The 16,119-nt window shown below is 40.6% G+C and overlaps 1 protein-coding gene across 2 annotated transcripts in view; it reads right to left on the bottom strand.

Annotated features, from left to right (window-relative positions):
* The window catches only part of SH2D4B (SH2 domain containing 4B), a 144,653-nt gene that overhangs the window by 79,848 nt on the left and 48,686 nt on the right, over positions 1 to 16,119 (bottom strand). For both annotated transcript variants that reach the window (XM_060769010.2, XM_060769012.2), the window contains exons 3-4: positions 15,926 to 16,073; positions 426 to 573 (exon numbers count right to left, since the gene is read on the bottom strand). In XM_060769010.2, coding sequence (XP_060624993.2) covers positions 426 to 573; positions 15,926 to 16,073 — 296 coding nt within the window. The remainder of the gene's footprint in view (positions 1 to 425; positions 574 to 15,925; positions 16,074 to 16,119) is intronic.

The following is a 16,119-nucleotide window of genomic DNA, read 5'->3' as shown; positions in this document are numbered from 1 at the left end:
GGACAAAAATACCTACAAATCATCCCAGCAGCTACTGTAACAATAAACATGTTGAAAAAGCAGAAATTCTTGTCAACGAAACCATTGGGATAATGTCCTGTTCCAAGTCCCTTCACTTCTTATGGAGAGATTTTGCAACAGAGCTGAGATAAAGGTTGGGGGTTCTACTTTTTATATCTAATAGATTGCATACCCACTGGTATGCTTTGAAAAAAGGAAGTCCAGACCTCATCCTAAATGCACATGTTAGTCCTAACTAAAATATGCCTATGGAAACAATAGAACTTTCATATGTATTGACTCCAAGCTCTGATTCATTCCAGTTCTGCAATTAATCAAGAATAGCACATGAATTGTATGCTGTAATTTACTCAGGCTAATGTAAACTACACCTGAAATTATTAAATCGATAAAAATTAACTCACGCTGTTCTTCCCATTCATGGTCCTCCTTTTCATTGTGTTGGCTACACTGCTGGGCTTGTTTGAGGCTCAGGTACAGCTCATGTGCTCTGCGTTCCTCTTGTTGTCGTATCTGTGCTTCACCTTTTTGCCTCTCTTCCTCCTCTCTTTTCTAAGCAAAACAAAGTTAAGGAGTAAATCACAACTTGGAAGAAACAACCTTTCAAAATAAACATCCTGCATCTTGGGAAACAACTTTTTTAAATTATACTTCCTCCCTTCCTCTATCCTCCATTATAAGTTAGAATTATATAGTTGCCTGAGGGCTGAGAAAGGCGGTATACAAATACAGTAAATAAATAAATAAATAAATAAATAAATAAATAAATAAATAAAATCATAAGCTTTGAAGAGACAAAAACGGCCATCCCATCCAAACCTCTGCCATGCAGAAATGCAGAATCAAAGCACTCCTGGCAGATGGCCCTCCAGCATTTGTTTAAAAACCTCCAGAGAAGGAGACTCCAACAAATTCCACTTAAGTTACCATTATCATTTCAATTTTTATCTTGATTTTAAATGTTAATCTAAGGTAATGATAAGATTTATTTTAAGGCCCTTTTCTGAAAAAAAAAAAACTATCAGCTACAGGCTGCTTAACTATGATACAAAACTAAATAGTAAGGTCACAGCCAGGCATGTAGACGGGGGGGGGGGGCTTGGGGGGCTTCAATTCTCATGGTGGTCCACGAGAAGGCCTTATTGGTGCATTATTTAAACTGTTACGTTTATTCATATCATGATCTGATCACCATACTCAATATATGGGGGTATTGGGGTAACGATACAAAAGGTTTGCTAGGGTAGACCCTCTTTCGGTCAGACTTAGCCCCCCCCCCCCCCCCCAATCAAACTCAGCCAAAAAACATTGAACTCCAACAAAGGGATAGCATTACTGCTTAATAATTATTTTATTATTTTTTATTTACTCCATTTCTACCCCGCCCATATCAGCCTGAGGGTGACTCAGGGCGGCAAACAAGTCGGCACAATTCAATGCCATAAAATACATACATCAATAAAAACAGAGAAAAGCATCACAATATATCTAAAAGCATAAAAACAGTGAACAATAAAAAAAATTAAACTATGTAATCATGTTTGATCCTCATCCGTTCCCTCGTCCTTAGCCATTCCTGAGTCATTTTCCTATTCAAGTTTGTCTGATTATGACACGGTGCCAAAAGCTTGCTCAAAAGCCAAGTTTTCAGTGTTTCAGAGAAGGCCCTGTCTCTCATCTCCGCCAAACGTGCTTGTAAAGCAGGTGGGATCAAGAGCAGGGCCTCCTCCGATGATCTCACGTCCCTGATGGGTTCATAGGAAGAGATGCGTTTGGATAGATAATGTTATTTGTATATGTCTTACTTATGAATTATTGGAAGTAATCCATAACTTGTAACAGATCTGTTTATTTATTAGTCCACTGACCATATCAACAATAAAAGACAAAAACAAAAAAAAAACACACATTGACACTAATCACTATGCTAAAACTCCTGTAATAGTTAACTAAAATAAATTAAAGCACAATAAAACTTGATTAAATAATAAGTTTATTAGAAAGGGATTAAATCACAATATGAAACCCCATTTTATGAGATAAAGAGATCTCTTGTAATTTATTACTCTGAGTTCTAATCAGATGTCACTGGATCAGTGAAAAGTCAGGAGTGCACCCTCTTTGCTTATTTTCTCTTGAAATTTTCTGTGAATCTGATATCAACAGGCAAACATGAAGAGTTCTTGACAGCAAAGGAAATCCAGAAGTCTTCCCATGAGACTTAAGAAATCACTTTGTTTCCATGAACTGCATTGCCTCTAAATAGCTTGTATCAGCTTCATTGGGCCTTAAGAAATGTGAGGATGCCTAGTGGGAGTTTTAGTACTGTCAAAATCTGAAGGTCTTTGAGAAGACGTTTCTCCAAAGCTTCTTTATGACCTTTAAGATACCAGTAAGCACTGAGGTTGCGTGACTGCTCAGAGGCAAGAAATGCTTTTGCAGAAAAGATACCATTATAAGGAACTGGCATTTCCTATTAGCACGGAGAGGGAAATAATAGTTTGTCAAGTGTAAATACACAGGGACAGGTGTCTTGGGCTACTCAAGAATGGCTCAGTTTTACATGCTTGTCAGCTGATGATCCTCTAAGTGCTTTCTGTTCATTGACATTTCAAAAACGATGGGAAGAAAGTAAACAATTTGCTAATTACCAGCAATGATAATATCCAGGGAAAACAAAATTGGAGCAAGTCCTGGCTTCTATAGTTGGCATGTAACCAAGGTGCTTTGCCAGGTGGTCTGAAAAACTTCTATAAGGGCAACATCACATTCAGCTGCAGTTGAGTTTTTCTTGCTAAATTTAATGCTTAGTGTGTGTATCAGATGACTTCTTTTCTGAAGGATTTTTGGTGCACGATGTCGACTAAAGCCGAGAGTTTATTGGATCCTAACATTTTCTGTTTTGTTTTTGTGCTATTTGTGGGTTGGTTTTATATATATATATCGAATCGATGAGGAAGCTGATCTTTACACACACTACTGCTATTTCTTTTTTAGAAGAGGAAACACTTCTGGCTGCAAATATGTGTGAATGCTCAAGAGGAAATGAGAAAGAGGTCAGTGTCTAAAAATCAAATGTTGTCCCTGGCTTAATGAATGGGAATGTGGGTAGTCCCCATGTTCTCAGGACTGTCTCTGAAAACACTGCCAGGATGCAGCTGGGATGAAGCCCCACCAGAAGTAGCCCTGTGTCATGAGATGGGCTTCAGTGGGATGCATCCTGGCTACATCTCAGCAGGATCTTAGAAGTGGAATCCCTGCACCAGCTAACAGAACCAGCTAACAGAACACAGATAGTGAGGCTATAGCCCAAGATTCCTCAAACGTCTTAGAGGGCAAGTTCATGGTCCCTTAGACTGTTGGGGGGGGGAGGTGGACAATGGTGTGGGGAAAAAAGCATGAACAAAACCCTTTGCACACCGCACATATCTAATTTGTAGTATAAAAACACAAAAGAACAATATAACGTTTGACATGTAGAAGCATTTTAAACTACATAAAATTACCAGTAATTATATGGTCCTGCTTTTGGCTGATAAGATAGTCAAGTTAATTAGGATTGTTATTGTGTGCCTTCAAGTCGTTTCAGACCTAGAGTGACCCTAAGTTTTAAGATTAGAGCGGAGCTCAGGTAAATGACATTGGAGGGGCATATCTCACCTACAGGACCTCACTCCCACACATACACACTCCCAAAATTGGTGGGGGGCAGGTAGGATTCTCAAAGATATTCTAAAAGGCCTTCTAATCCTCTCATAGCCTTATACAGACAAACACACACACACTAATGATTAGGCTTGTGAATTCGAGATGAATCGCTATCTGTTTCTGCTTGCCAGATATTGGAAGCTGCCCATAACCATTTTCCAGCGCCTTTCAAAAACGGGCACACTGACAAATGGGAATTTTCATTCAGCATCTGAAAAAGAATGTTCTTTTCAGCCCACTGGCAGCAACAGGGTTGAGAAAGCACCCCATCCAGCCCATTATGGGGGAGGGGGAACTTCCCATAGACTCCCCTTCCATATCATTCATTAAGACCTGGATTTAAAAAACACATCAGAGTTACCACTCTTTCTGGATCCTTTCCCTTTGTAGAGAAGGTGACCAGGTTTAATGCTTCTTAAAGCTGTTCCAATCTAGAGGAGAAGCAGGATGTGGCTTGGCTTTGAGGCTCCTGTAGCGCTGGGTCCATCTCCCCGAGAGAGGCTGAGGGAGGGAGGGAGAGCTCCTTGGCCCTTGGCTGTGTGTGCTTAGGTTTGCCCCCCCCCCCCCACTTCCACCAACATAAGCTGAAAGCCTGGCTGTTCCATGTTGGTGATGGTGGAGGAGGCTGGACTTGAGAGGGTTTAAGATGCCTCTCTTTCTGGGATCGTTTGTCCTGATATCCTTCATTAAGAACTGAATTAAAAGCATCAGAGTTAGGTACCACTCCTTTTGGATCCTTTACCTTTTGTTTGTAGATGAGACCAGGTTTAATGCTTCTTAAAGCCTGCTTTGTCTCAACAGCACAAGAAGCCACACAACTTTCCAATAGGCATTTTAAGGAGGCCCAGGGAAGGAAGAGCCAATGACCTGGAGCTCGGTCAAGCTATCCACCCTGGACTACCCTCAAAATTGCCTCATTTGCCTGCAAGGCTGCAAGGCACTTCTCAGCACATCACATGAGGAGCATCATGTGCTCGCAAAAGCAGATGGAGAGTTGGTGATTGGTTCCCGCTTGCTTTTGTGCTGAATGAGTTTTTGTGCTGGAAGCTTCCTTCCTGTTACATGCTCCCGAAGGTGCCTGAGATGCTGCAGGCACTGAAGGAAATGGGATCCATACATAACCCTTCTACTGATGTCACATAAGACTTGGGGAGAATACAGAAGAAGATCCGGGAAGGCTATGGCCTCCTGATCCTCACATGACTTCCCTCTCAACTTCCCAGTGATATGAGAGTTGGGTAGAGGGAGACAAAAGGGAGTCCTGAAAGCTATTGCTTCCACCATATGATGTAAGAGTAAGATGGGTAATAGTTTCCCAGTCCCCAACTGACTTTTCTATATCTATCCCCATATGACATCAGGAGTAAGGATGAATCCCCACTCATTTCTCATCTCTACCATTCTGCTCAAAATTTCCCCCACTGTAAGACTTCTTTGAAAATTTCATTGCTTCCAAAGACATCCAACCGTGTGGAGAAAATAGATTAAATTATTCATTTTCCATTGTGGGGATGAATCATTTAACACAGTGCATCTCCCCCACATTGGGAGAACAGATGTCAGGGGCTACAGCTATGAGAATGAGTAAAAGCTAGTGGTGGGACAAAGAGATATGCCAATAATTTTCTCTGTGCCTGTGAGATTGTTGGGAAAAAATCAGTCTCAATGAAAGTGTGTGCATTTGCAAGATCAGAGTTCTGGGTAAATTCTGGAACTGTGCAATGGTGCAAAGCTATCAAAGCTGCAGCTGTAATGCATGGACTTAAAACTGGCACATTGGTCGAGCAACCAGTTTTTCTGTGTTTGCTATATGTACATGCTTAGCTTCAGAAAGAAAGTCTGAGGCAGTGATATTTTGCAAAACTCAATCAAAGAAGCCACTGATCTTGTTCTCATGCTGTTAGGCTGACAAATATCACAGGGGTTGCACAACTGTGCAGAGACACCTATCATAGTGAAAACAAGAAAATTGACAGGATTTCTTTACATTTTTAGAGAAAACAAATAAACACCATGTGTCATTTAGAAACATTTTTTCAAAAAACAGTTCTGACAAATGTACTGCTCAGATTTTTGGAGAAGGAACACAGAGAGACAGAGAAAAATGCTTCATTGTACCTCATCACTGTAAGTTATGGATTGTGAACAAAATAAATATACCACTACCCCCCCCCCCTCCACACACACACACACAACCAATAATAAATGTGAAAAGCCTTCAGAAAGACATGATAGGGTTCTTTCAGGCACTAAGCCATTAATACCACTGTGATGTGGAAGTTAATGTCCATTTTACAGTCATAGACCAGATGCAATGTGCTACATAGGGTGATGAGACCTGTCACATAATAGATACATATCTGCAGGATATACTTATATTTGTTTTGCTTTGGTTTTTTTTAAATAACAGTACAATAAACAAAATGATTGTGGAGACCTGAGGGGCTTCAAAAAAGATTTTTTTCCTAGCAAGAAAGCTGCTCAGCCTTTTCCAAGCATGGAGAGAGTTTTAATTAAACTCAAAGGAGGAATGTGTGCAATTTGGGGGAAAAACTTTTAATGTAAAAACTTTTCCTTCTACTAAACTTACCACATACACAAATATTCTAAGTTCTCCAAAAAGTTTTGAGCAGTTCACATATGTGTATTCATCACTTGGTGACTTTACCAATGTAGGTGGGTGAATGAGCCAGAGTGGTTCTAAGAACTCACAAGTCAAACTTGCATATTGCTTCACATGCAATGTATTTTGATGGAGTGCACAGTTCCAAATTTTAATTATTAGGTAGTCACTTTATGCAGAAACCTAGTGGTTGTACTTAATATGAGAACAATTAAATTGTCTCTTAGGATTCCAAACACAGCTTCATCGGAAAAGTGTGTCATAAAGTGTCAGGATCCTTTCTCCAATGGCTGTGTTTCTGTCAGAGACACACTTTGTTGCAAAGGACTCTCTAAGGCACACAGGAGCTTTACTGGTACCACAATGTTTATTGTTCGGACTAAATAATGTAACTCTAAGGCCCATATATAGGGATGATACATTTATTGTAGCTAGGGTCATAAAATAGACCCTAGCTACAATAGGGTCTTGAGGTCCTCTGGCGTTTGCTTCCTTTCCTACAAAACCCAGAGCAAGTGATCCTTACTGCATATTTTAAAAAAGTTTCTGGCCATTTGTCACTGGATGGCCCGGTGTCCATTTGTTCAATCTCCATTTGTCCATGTCCTGCAGACTATAGACTAAACTTGGAATGTTATAATCAAATAAGAAATGATTGTGATATAAAACTATTCTAGAATCATACCGCTTTAGGCAGAAAAAAAAGAAGAAGAAAGAGAAAGTTTCCATCTTTTAGATCTCCCCATAAACAAAGGCCTTGTACCCCAAATCTTGTTGTTCTTCAAATTCTACCAATACTGCTACTGCTACTACTACTTCCTTTTCCTCTTCCTCTTTTCTTTTCTTTTTGTCTCCTATATGTATATTTTCATAGAGGCTCATTTGGCCATGGAAACTCCATAGCCCATTGTGCAGTCTGAAGTAGTACAAACTGCCCCAAACAGATTATAAAATTAAATCCAGTGTTTTAGTGCAACTTTTCCCAACCAGATAGTTTCCAGATGTGTTGAACATGATTTGTACTACTACTGGCTGCATTGGCAAACTGTTCTAGGACAAGGAAATTTGGCAAAATGATGAGGTCCTTAATGATGCTGTGTTGTGAAAGTTTATGCACATTAACAAAATGGAGTTGTTGTTCATTCGTTCAGTCGTCTACGACTCTTCGTGACCTCATGGACCAGTCCACGCCAGAGCTCCCTGTCGGCCGTCACCAGCCCCAACTCCTTCAAGGTCAGTCCAGTCACTTCAAGGATGCCATCCATCCATCTTGTCCTTGGTCGGCCCCTCTTCCTTTTGCCTTCCAGTTTCCCCAGCATAATTGTCTTCTCTAGGCTTTGCTGTCTCCTCATGATGTGGCCAAAGTACTTCAACTTTGTCTCTAGTATCCTTCCCTCAAATGAGCAGTCGGGCTTTATTTCCTGGAGGATGGACTGGTTGGATCTTCTCGCAGTCCAAGGCACTCTCAGCACTTTCCTCCAACACCACAGCTCAAAAGCATCTATCTTCCTTCGCTCAGCCTTCCCTAAGGTCCAGCTCTCACATCCAGAGAGTACACTTTAATTCCTCAAATCAAGCCACTTCCAGGTAATGAAACATTAATGGGATTTGCAGATTTCTCACCCTGTTTCAAATATAGCCCTCATCATTTCTGAGATATATCTATTAATGACGTATTAAATATTTTAAACTTAGTAAAGTGATCCTGTTAACTGGTCCGCATCCTATTCTGTCAGCCTGAATCATTCATAAAAGTTACCTTTCTTCGGGGCTTCAGTGACTTCAGTCAAACATGAATGGATTTTTAGCTGAAGCACCTGCATGCATGCCCTGTGAGTGACATTTGTTCCTGTGGAGGGAAGAAAGATCCTGGATGTTTCCAGACTACAAGCTTTCAACACAACACAGCCATTATTTCCATAGTATGAGCTACGTGTTGAATTGCAAGTGAACTGCTATACTTCAAAGGATTTTCTTTTGGCAAGGGAACATTTTACTGTATGTATGTGATAATAGCTGCAAGAGTTAGAGAGTTACAATGGCCCCAAATATATCTCTTTAGCACTGGGTTCAAAGCCAGTTTTAAATTTTGCACTAAACTGGCTTTTTATTTAAACACTATTGACAAAATATTTTCCAGCCAGAGAAAGTTGTAGAGTTGTAGAAAAACTCAAAAGATCAGTTTTAGAAATGATAAAAACACATCTACAATCATATGGACTGGAAAAATAATAGTGATGGTAGGAGGTTCAGAGTGTGCTGAGGAAATTGAGGGCTGCAAACAGTAGTTGAGGTCATTTTTTCAATGGTTTCTTATGGGGGAATCAAACGAGACATCACCACCCTAGTTGTGTGTTGTAATAGTCATTTGGGGAAATTGCGTATACAAGGTAGATTTGCCCTATTTCTGCCTTTGTTGCATGTCTTGAGTCCCTTGATTGTACTCCTGTATAGAATATAGGTCTTCTATGCCCTGTGGTCAGTCTACACTGCTCCTTAAACTTTGGGTTCCAACTCCAAATGGGGTCCTCTAAGTTCAATGTTTGGGTCCTGAAAGAGTTGGCAATGGTAAGAGGTTTCTGAACTCCACCCATTCACAGAAATCTGTTAGCAACAACATGCAGCGTTTACAGTGGAATCTACAGAAAATGTCTCAGCTTTATTCCACAAAAAGGACAATTGACCAGTTTAGCAAGCCTTGCAAATGCTGATTTATTCTCAGTAAATGATTGATTTTTTTATAACTATTTTATATACCTGCTGTAAGGAAGGCTCCAGTTGAGCTGCAGTGGGAAGGATATTCCACTATTCATTCTGAATAAGATTCAACTGTCAGTTGGCTGTGCATGACAACAGGGAAGGGTACAATCTTGTCCTTTGCTTCAGGTAGCAAAATTTCCTGCACCAATTCTAGGGAAGGTTATACATAATTCAGACCCTTTGCATTATTGTGTGGGACTTGATGGCTGTGCTGGGAAGCATTTCTCTGCCCACCAAATTTGTGGTAACCTATGGAAGACTGAATTTTTATCTGTTTGCATACTGCACATCTACATTGTAGAATTAATGAAGTTTGACACCACTTTCATGGCCATGGATCAATGCTATGGAATAATCAGAATTCTGGTTTTTCAAGGTCTTTAGCTTTCTATGACAAAGAGCACTGGTGCCTCACCATGATTCCACAGCATTGAATCAACAACGCTGTGGGATCGGTAATTGGTATGGCACTAAATTGGTGTCATACCGATTATTTCTATCATTTAGATACATTCCTTAGAAACACAAAATCTTATAAGAATGTAAGGATTGGCCACAGCACTAAGGCAACCTGAAAGGAAAGAGTTGGAGACAAATCATTAAGAAAATGCAGCAAATTCATTTGTGGTCAGAGGCAAGGGTTCAAGGACAAAAGATAAGAGAGTCGATGGAAACAAAATAATAACATAAAGACAGAGGATTGAGATGGCACAAAATCAGAAAGGAAACCAAATCTAATAGATACTTCCACCTCAAATTACAGAAAGGAAGAGAGACCTTTGTCTACCATGATCTTAAAAATCATACTCTATCATGGCTGATCACAAAGAGTGGAAACTCCAGTTTCCATCTCAACTGTTTTTAATCTCCCAAAAATGCTGCATTATTTTGATATGGAAATATACTCTGGATTGGCACAAGTGACATTCATGTTGCTTTTGAGTTTCCATTCGCCAAATGATTAGAAAGGAGTTTGTCAATAAATAAATTATAGCTTATTTTATTACTTGGCTATGCAATATATAATGTCCATCAAGATTAAAAAGTTCATGCATGTATCTTTCATGAATTTTTAAAAAGTCACACACAGAAGTAGGAAACTTAACTAGGCTTGACTGATTGATGGTGATGATGATGATGATGACGATTTTTTAATAGAAGGGTCACAATTTATGGTAGTGGCAGCTGGTGGTTCTTATATTCATGGGACAGTGAGTCCACTGCAAATCTTGGCAATGGTTTTAAAGAGCCATCTAAGATGCTGAACTCTTATCCCTTCAAGAGGTTTAGCACCATGGAAAGCTATTTTTCATTTCTCATTAAAATCTGGGGATTTCCCATTTCACTGACATGGAATATTGCACACCACTGCTCCATGGTAAAGCAGAATTTCTTTAAGTTCAGAATTCAGCTAATGAATTCTATTACTTAATATTTCTACTGATAAATATTTGCATCAGTATAATAACTCAAAATAAGTTGGGTTTGGGGTCATGTAGGAAGTATAGAAACATGAACATAAATAAAGATCAAGCTGCTACAATGGTCTGTTTTTAAGAAAACTGTGTCCTTCATCTCACTTATATAGCATTATTTAAAGCTTTACTAATTCCCTCATTCAAAAGTGCAAATACCAGATAGACTTATAACAACAACAACAACAACAACAACAACAACAACAACAACTTTATTCTTGTATTCCTTCACTGATGGATCTGGACCAATCTTGGCAGAAATACTCAATATGCCCAAATTCGAACACTTGTGGAGTTTGGGGAAAATAGACCTCGACATTTGGGAATTGTAGTTGTTATAGTTCACCTACAATCAAAGAGCCCCTTGAACCCCACCAACAATAGAATTGAGCCAAACTTCCCACACAGAGCCGCCATGACCAACAGAAAATACTGGGGGGATCTGGGAGGAATTGACAGTGATTAAGAGGAGAGCATGCCTGCTCTCCTCTCCCTACTTGGAGTCTCAGAAACAATCATCCCCTTGTCTGAGAGACCAGCCAATCACAGTAGGAGGAGGGCTTTTGGTGGGAGGATTCGCTATCAAACAATGATAGATCTGGACCAAACTTGGCATGAATATTCAATATGCCCAAATGTGAAAACCTGTGGAGTTTGGGGAAAATAGATCTTGACATTTGGGAGTTGCAGTTGATGGGATTTATAGTTCACCTACAATCAAAGAACATTCTGAACTCCACCAACCATGGAATTGAACCAAACTTGGCACACAGAACTCCCATAACCAACAGAAAATACTGGAAGGGTTTGGAGAGCATTGACCTTGAGTTTTCGAATTGCAGTTCACCTACATCCAGAGAGCATTGTGGACTCAAACAATGATAGATCTGGACCAAACTTGGCATGAATATTCAATATGCCCAAATGTGAAGACTTGTGGAGTTTGGGGAAAATAGACCTTGACATTTGGGAGTTGTAGTTGCTGGAATTTATAGTTCACCTACAATCAAAGAGAATTCCGAACCCCACCAATGATATAATTGGTCCAAACCTCCCACACAGAACCCCCATGCCTTGAAGGGACTTGCTGGCATAAGCCTCCTTCCCACCTTACACGCTTTCCCTTGCCTGCACATGCACACCATGCTGCCATGCACCGTGTATGCCTGCTCTCCCCTCCTTTCTTGGAATCTCAGAAATAGCCCTCCCCTTGGCTGAGAGGCCAGTTGAGAGGTCAGTCAATCACAGCAGAGGAGGGCTTTGGGTGGGATGATTTGCTGTCTGGTTCCAAAAAGGAAGAGAAGAACAGGCAGAGAAATCTTCAGTCTTTTCTGCCAAAGGGGTATTTCTAAGCAGCAGGAGAGAGCAGCAATTAGATACTGGAAAATAAGGAAGACAAAGTACCTGCAAGGCTAGGATAAACCTGAAAGAACCCTCATGATACCGAAGTTGATTATGACATTTGTGGATGGTGGCCTTTGGCCTTTCTGTTTTTGCAAGCAACACAATTGTCACGCGGCCTTCTCAATAGCTAAATATGAAAAGTTTCCACCTATTATGCTTGTGGCAAGTGTAGCTCAATTCGAGTATACAGGCTGAGATCAGCGGCTCTTTAGGGAAGAGGGGTCACAGGTCAATATGTTCTTGCACTTCAGAGGGGCAGAGGTATCATGTCAATCGAAAGTGTTCATTATGTCTGGAGTAGTGTCTTAATGAAGCCATTCAGCAGTTACAATGCTGCTATTTTCTCCCTCACAAAAGAAATATTTTCTCCCATCCAAAAAAGAAGAGTCTCAGCAAACCTCTTTTCTTTCATCACAGATAGAATAATTGTCAATTCAATGAACAAGTTCACCACGCAAAGGGAAACAGATAATGGCACTGCTCTATATATGGCTTCTAGACAAACCTCATCTGGGATAAAAATGCCAATTCCTGGGGGAATCTTTTCTTTTGCTACGAATTCAGTTGGCACAGGACTTTGTAGTGCCACTTAATTGGGAGATGAGGCAGCTGTATTCTGCCTGTTCGCCACCTCCTCCAGTTTTTTCACCTATACCTCTCTTTTGTCTTGTTATAGTAAATAGGTCTCTGGGTATGTCAAAGCACAGGTGGAAAAGAGAAGCACATAATAGAATAACACAAAAATTCATACAGGAAGAAATCCTTGCCTTGTCTCCTGACTGAGCGGCAGACTTGAAGATAAACACAAAGAATCTACAGGACCTCGGGACAACATGGAAACCTTCAACATTCAAAGTATTGCCGTTGCTACTAGTTTGCAGTCTATAAGGGCCTTTCGTCCTGCTTCTTTTCAAAATTCACAATTGCAAAGTTAGAAGATGCCAAGTTCACATTTTCACAGAAAGTGGTGGAAAGAATATGAAGACAGAAGAAAAATGTATCTGTTGGAGCCGAGGTAGATAATGCACAGGCATTTAATTTTTTCCATACCGTAGAGGTTTGGCAAGAACTAGTTAGGATTCCAATTTGAGATTGGGGAGGAACTGAATCATTTTGCATTTTAAAATGAATCGCAACTTCTAAACCACTGTATGAATTGATATATAGCTTTTCATTTTTCAGAGAATGCACATTTTGCTGAAACACTTACGTCTGTGAAGCACAGCTTCCATTTGAAAGTGTTCTCTTTTTGGAAAAAAAAGGAAAACTTGCCTTTTTTATTGGCATGATGTCTAGAAATAGCATGGATCAACTTGGAAAGCACTGCAGGGGTTGCACATCATAGAAACTGAGCCATAAATGCCCTTGGGAAGATGGGATGGGATGATATTTTTCAACTTTGTGTGGAAAAAAGGAGACAAATATGGCCAAAAGTAAAATTGGTTAAACACTTCTGCCCTCTTTGCCAATTTTCCAGTTATATTTATAGCCTTCCAAAGTTGTTTTTCTTTTCAGTAAAAAGCCATAAAACCAAGGGGAGCAATTTCATGGATTATTCCATGTAGCAACAAATTTGCCTCTAAGTTTCATACATTCCCTATGAAAGAAATCAAATAACAATTCAACTCTGCCATTGCCATCCCCTCTCATCACTACTGCACGTAATTATATTTTTTTACAAACTGTTTTCTCTTGAAACATGTCCAAAAGCAGAAGAAAAGTACATGTGTAAGCTGAAGAAGAGGAGAGACTGGAGAAAATTACATGGGACTACTCTTTTCAGAAATTTTCCTTTGATTACCCAGAAGGCACATATACAGCTGACCCTCTATATTTACTGAGGTTAGAGGCAGAGGACCCCAACAAATGAGTAAAATCTACATATATTTCCATGGATCTTTTGAGGGTAGTCAGGGGTGGTTCAACCCATTACGCAAAGTAAGCATTTGCAGTATAGTTGATTTTGCCCAGGGGCGCTCTTGAGGCGCTCTTGGGGGAAAATAGACCTTGACATATGCGAGTTGTAGTTACTGGGATGTATAGTTCACCTAAAATCAAAGAGCATTCTGAACTCCACCAATGATGGAATTGAAACAAACATGACACACAGAACTCCCATGACAAACAGAAAATATATATCAGTGATTGGTTGGAGGGGGGCAAAATACTGTTTACTTACCATTGAAAATTACCTAGGGCCACCTCTGAGGGTAGTGAGGGGCCAGGGAGGAGAGATGGGTCACTAGTACCACCACCATTGCAAGTAATGAAGAGAAGCATCTTTCTGTTCTCTTCATTCCTTCCAAAACTTGTTTTTCCTTAAACATGTTCCAAGCATGTTTAATCCTTCTCTTGCTGTTGCCTCTAATTGGTTGCACATCGGGGGGGGGGGGTCCTTTTGCATGCATCCCTTCTTTTCTCTGAGGCATACGTAGCCAAGTAGGGGCCATGAGAAACTGGTTCAACACTTTTGGAACCAGTGTGGAGGAATATGTGGTGTGTGTGCATCCGTGCATGCATACGTAGGTGAGAAAGTCAATTTACCTTTTGAATCAGCACGAAGAAAAGCCTTTCACTGCCAGGTATTGGATTCTGAAGGGAACAGAAAGGTGTTCCCTCCTTTCAACAGCAAAGGTCAGTGGTTGGTGAGGAAAGACACTTCTCCTTTCTGCTTCAAAAGGTGCTAAATCTGACTCTCATTTGCACATGCACCAACTTCATCACACATCGCTCTGGGAGGGAAAAGAAGAGTTAATACCAAAACTGGCTTCTCTGTGGGATGTGGTTGGTGGTAGCCATTGCAATCACTGGTGCACCCCTCTCAAAAAGCCCGAGGCTGCTTCCAGACAGCAATTTATTGTGGGGGGAAATGGGTTAAAGTACCCTGTTTTTTCCCACGTTGATGTCCTCATGGGCACCCAAAAGAAGCAGGCTTTCCCATGTGTCAGGCATGTAGCCGGGGGGGGGGGGGGGCTTTGGGGGCTTCAGCCCCCCCCCCCCCCAAAAAAAATTCTCATGGTGGTCCACGAGAAGGCCTTACTGGTACATTATTTAGACTGTTATGTTTATTCATATCATGATCTGATCACCATGCTCAATATATCTCATATGCATGGGGGTATTGGGGTAACGATACAAAAGGTTTGCTAGGGTAGACCCTCTTTCACTCAGACTCAGCCCCCCCATCAAACTCAGCCCCCCCCCCCCCGAATCAAAATCCTGGCTACGGGCCTGCCATGTGTTGTCCCCATTGTACCATGGTAACAACCGCACTACAATGGGGACAACACAAATCACTCTCCCCCCCCCCAAAAAAAAACCTTTAAAATAAAATGAAAACTGACTGGGTTGCAATTATGCCTCTCTGCATGCTTCCTGGAATGTACCAATATTGTGCCAGGAAGCAGGGGGAGGAGCTATTTGGCCCTCTCCTAGCACTACATTGGTACATGCCAGAAAACATGCAGTGGCCAAAGGAAGACAATTGGACTGTATGGACTGACCCATCGGTAGTCCCAAAGGTTTTCCTGAAAGTTCTGTGTCTAATGGAATATCAAATTAATTCAAGACAAAGCAGGGTTTTTCTACTCTCAAATTAATTCGGTTTTACTGTAAACTTTGTTTGGATGCCTACAGTAAAACTGAGGGAGCTCCCATGTTATGGGCCCTGTCTGGATGGGTCGTGTGACTCTTGTGTGAATGTGCAAATGGCAACCTCCAGCTTTGAAGGGAAGGACAGAGGCCTGGGGAGAGGGGCAATTCTATAAATTATCAAATCCACAAATATCAGACCAAAACATTCAGCACTCATTCTGCATTCTGTATCATGGATCTTACAGACACAATCCAGTTTTGGTACAGATCCTATGAAGGATCTTTCCATAGCACCAAGCTCAACAGCAGAATGAAATGTAAACAAAAGGAGCCAACAAACCTTTAATTCTTCTTGGAATTTCTCCTCCATCAATTTGGCTGCTTTGCGATCTTCTGTCTCTATTTTCCATTTCTCTGCTAGTATTCGAGCTTTCTCATTTGCCATTGCATCGCGGAACTTCTTTGTAATTTCAGCTTCCTTTTCTTTCCTTTTAAAAAACACAGTAAATTCAGATATATAACATTCTTAAGAGA

Source organism: Anolis sagrei, chromosome 3 (assembly GCF_037176765.1).
Source record: "Anolis sagrei isolate rAnoSag1 chromosome 3, rAnoSag1.mat, whole genome shotgun sequence".
NCBI classification, from domain to species: domain Eukaryota; kingdom Metazoa; phylum Chordata; class Lepidosauria; order Squamata; family Dactyloidae; genus Anolis; species Anolis sagrei.
This window is presented reverse-complemented; position numbering and strand designations above follow the sequence as displayed.